The sequence below is a fragment of the Lactuca serriola genome, chromosome 7 (assembly GCF_051521515.1).
Source record: "Lactuca serriola cultivar US96UC23 chromosome 7, Lser_US96UC23_V15, whole genome shotgun sequence".
NCBI lineage: Eukaryota > Viridiplantae > Streptophyta > Magnoliopsida > Asterales > Asteraceae > Lactuca > Lactuca serriola.
Window position 1 is genome coordinate 164,339,489 of NC_136414.1, and position 4,349 is coordinate 164,343,837.

At 39.2% G+C, this 4,349-nt stretch overlaps 1 protein-coding gene across 1 annotated transcript; it reads right to left on the reverse strand.

Annotated features, from left to right (window-relative positions):
- Positions 1–3,201: 3,201 nt before the first annotated feature.
- Positions 3,202–4,028, reverse strand: LOC145064510 (uncharacterized). Its single transcript, XM_079011947.1, has one exon. The coding sequence runs from the start codon at positions 4,026–4,028 to the stop codon at positions 3,474–3,476; it is 555 nt and encodes a 184-aa protein (XP_078868073.1). The 3' UTR covers positions 3,202–3,473.
- Positions 4,029–4,349: the final 321 nt, after the last annotated feature.

Sequence of the window (4,349 nt, forward strand, 5' to 3'; positions counted from 1 at the left end):
TAAATGAGTACGCGGGGCGTACTAGAGTGTACGCTCAACATACTCGTATGCATGCATATGATGCAGAGACCACCTAGTACGCTGGGTGTACCAGAGGGTACACTGAGCGTACTAGGCCCATAATGAAAACCCTAATTGTTGGTGAGTCCCCTATATAAAGGATATGATGGCCTCATTCCTGGCCACCATTCCCAAACACCAAACCATCCTAACCCTAAATCATCGTTCTTATAGCTTGTGAGTGTAATCTTATGTTCTTGGAGTGGAGAAGAAGCCTTGGAGAAGAAGGAGTGGAAGTCCAGGTTTTTGGATATGAGCTTAGCTATGTGGAAAGCTTCACATAGAGGTATAAAGCTTCAAGCTTTCTCACTCTTTTGATTCGTGCATTTATATGGAGTATTTTAGGCTTTTGTCCCAAAAGATGGATACTTTATGAGATTATGAGCTCTATAGACCTTGATCAACCCCCTTTTAGTGTATTTTGTGGAGTAAAGTCACAAAAATCCAATCTTGGACGTTATGAGCAAGCCATGCATGAGTTATGAGCTTTATGAGGAAAAAGGATGAGTGTTTTGAGTGTTTGTGACCTAATCAGCCATGCAAAGGCTTAAAGTCGCTGACTTTATGGATTAAGAGATGTTAGGGGGTCCAGATCTGTGATTTGAGCCAATGTCTTAACTGATTAAGACCAAATATGTGAGGAGAGTGAAACTGGGACTTACGCTGAGCATAATCCCAGTAAGCGTAGCGTAGGGTCGAGCATCCCCGATATCTGCATGGCAGCTAAGTACGCCCAACGTAGAGAGCTGGTACGCACAGCGTACTCCCTGCCATTGACTTTGGTTGACTTTTAGGGTTTTGGTCAACATGTGGTCTATTGAGCCCATGAAGGGGTAAATGGTCTTTTACCCTTCTGTGAGTATTTGGAAGGGTTAGTCTAGCTTCATGGGAGCACCTATTAATTAGGGATAACTATTGTGTGTGTTAGGCGGAGGCTAGACTGGTGATTCGAGTTCGAGGTTGTCCAATTCTTACGAGGTGAGTCTTCTCACTATACTTTACCTAGAGTGGTATTTATGTGTGACCAGAGGGTCGTATGTGCTTATTTGAGTTATGCATTTGTCTATTTGATATATATATATATATATATATATATATATATATATGCTATATTATGTGTTACCGAGATCGGACCGGAGGGTCCAACGAGCTGTGAGACCGGAGGGTCTTCACTGAGACCGGACCAGAGGGTCCAACGAGCCATGGGACTGAAGGGTCCCATTAAGACACATAGACCGGAGGGTCTTACAGAGTTATAGCCTCGAGTGGCTAATGAGTTGTATGTGGTATTTTGGGGAACTCATTAAGCTTCGTGCTTACCGTGTTATGTGTTATGTGTTTCAGGTACTTCTTAGGATCACAGGAGGGCGTCGGGATGATTATACACACACATATATCAGAGTTTGAGTTATGATTTAGAGGATCCTAGAGATTGATATATATATATATATATATATATATATATATATATATAGTCTTTGATTTTGAGATTTGATGATTGACATTGTGACATTCTGAGATTTTATTACTGTGATAAATGTTTTCTTTTAAATTGAAAAATTTGGTTTGAAAATTTACGTCGTTACATCAATGCTGTCACCATAGTTTTAACAGTTTCACCACCTTTTTTCTCTTTGGCATTTCTACAAACACTTTATGTGCACATTTCTTAAGCATGTTCTGAACCTCTACAACCCAATTGTTAGCATCATTCCAGTCAATTCCTTTCTTAGCAACCACTTTGATTCCATTTAAAGATACCAATTTATGAAAAGAAATATGATAAAGAAATGGAGAAGGGTAAAGAAAGAATACATAATCATTTTATGAAGAAGGGTAAAGAAAGAAGTACCTCCATCTGGAGGAAGTTGGGATTCTTTACTTCTTTTTTGATTTGACAAATCGTAATTGGGCTTATTTGTTTGCCAGTTTTATTTTTTCATAAATGCATCCCATTTGACGTGTTGGAAGCAGGAGACGGTAGGGTTTCATCGATTTTGAATGTGGTGGGTGATAGAAGAGATGGTCAACAACGGTGTTGCAGCACCTGACAACAGCTATGGCAGATTGACATATGTGGCGGAGAGTGGTGAAGAACGGGAGAGGGAGATGAAACGAACCCGCTTAAATTGTTTTCTAATTTTTTGGGATTTTCTTTTCCTTTTCCTGCTATAGCTACTAATAAGGGTTCTGCCATTATTCTTGAGGTTGCCGCCTCCGCCTCTGCCTCCTTCTTCAGTGTCCGGATCTCATGATGCCATGAGAAAGATGATACTTAGTGACCATAAGAACGAGGTTTTAGATTAGATCACCGATGAGGAAAGAACAATGGTAAACTAGGGTTTTTGAGAGAGACGGATGAGCAAAATAAGAGGTGCCACGATTTTGTTATAGGAACTAATAGTTAGAACTTAGATGTGCATTTGAAAAATATAAAACGACAGGGTTTCACGACACACATTTTATTATAGGCGCCTTCCGTGTTTTTAATTTTTTTATGTGACAATAATTTTAGGGCATGGAAAAATGAGTGTCCTTCATTCTTCAAATTTTAGGAGAGATGACATTATTTTTAGGATACACACTTTTGCGTATCGTAAGCATGTATGTGTCATGGTTTGCGTGTCCTTAAAGGACTGTTTTCTAGTAGTGCGGTCATAAGGACTAAATGTGTACAGTTAAACTAGTTGAAATGACAAATGTCCGACAAAAAAAAATCAGTGATCAGATATATACAAATCAAAAAATATATTATCCTTTTAAGTCATTATCTCTTTAATAAAGAAAGTCATGTTGTTTTGTTTAATTTTTTTCGGCTTATATGGAATAGTCAGGTTATAAGGACCAGATGTGTACTGTTAAACAAGTTGAAGTGGACAAATATGAATAAAAAAAAACTCAATAACAAAATATATATATATATATATATATATATATATATATATATATATATATATATATATATATATATATATATATATATATATATATATATATATATATATATATATATATATATATCGAAAAATATATTATCATTTTTAATCCTTATCCCACGACGATAAAATGGATATATCCGACCATTTGGTTTTAATCAAATCCTGTTCATTAATTCATACTAATTTCAGACAATAGGCTAACTTTTGGAAAACTCAATTGATCAAAAGCGAAACCATTACACTTTACACCAACATGGTCAAATGAATGAGATCTATATTAACTAAAAGTCTAAAACCACTATAAAAGTGGTGCTCGCCACAAACCAAAATAACCGCACTACGAAAAAACCCTAATCATGAAATCCAAGAATAATGGAACAAGAAAATCAACTACATTTGCAATCCAGTGGGGGAATCTGACACAAACATGAAGAAAACCGAAGAAAAAAACATAACAGGAACTGCCGGAGGAGGTTACCGGTGGTGGCGGCGATTGCGGCAGTGAGGTATACACATGTATGTGCAGTCGTAGAAGCATGGGCCGGCGCAATGAAGAGGGCAGTCCAATCTCATCCCTCTGCACCGCCCTCCTCCCATGCACTCTGCAAATTCCCCGGTCACGTAATAGTTTTCCCCGATTGGAGTAAACTCTCTGTGCTCACCATGATGACGACTATGGCTGCCACTTCTCTTTCTTGGGTGTTTCCTGCATCCCCATCTCCACCATCCACCACCTCCTCCTCCTCCTCCACCACCTCCGCCACCACCACTTCCTTTTCCCCCGCCTCCTCCTCCGCCGCCTCCTCCACCTCCTCCACCACCCCATCCCCAACCAAACCCCCATCCATATCCACCTCCTCCATTGTCTTTTCCTTTGTTGTCGATTACAATACTATTGACAGTTCCGTTTCTTGTTGCTTTCTTTCCTTGATCCGTAGAAGATATGTTATTGCGAACGACTTCCTTTTCTGTACCATTTACGCTATAAAACAAAAGAACCCACAAGCATGCTACAAGTACTACCTTCATATTTGATCAAAATGCAGCATGTACTGTAGGCCTTGGTGTGCATTTATGTCCTCAGTTTATAAAGGCCAAACTTCTAGCACTCAATACGACAACCAGATTTACCCCACCCCATCCCCACCAGCCAAAATCATAGAGACAGCGTGGGGTTGACTGGGGTGGGGGTGCCTTAGGGTGCACTCTGTCCCCACCTAGGATCAAATTGTGGGTCTTGTATCAGAAGTTAATTGAGCATGAAAAAAGGAGTAAAATAATGGAGGTGTGTGCTACAAAGCTCCTGCAATTTTCAGGGAATTCAAGAACAATTAAGTTAATGATATACTG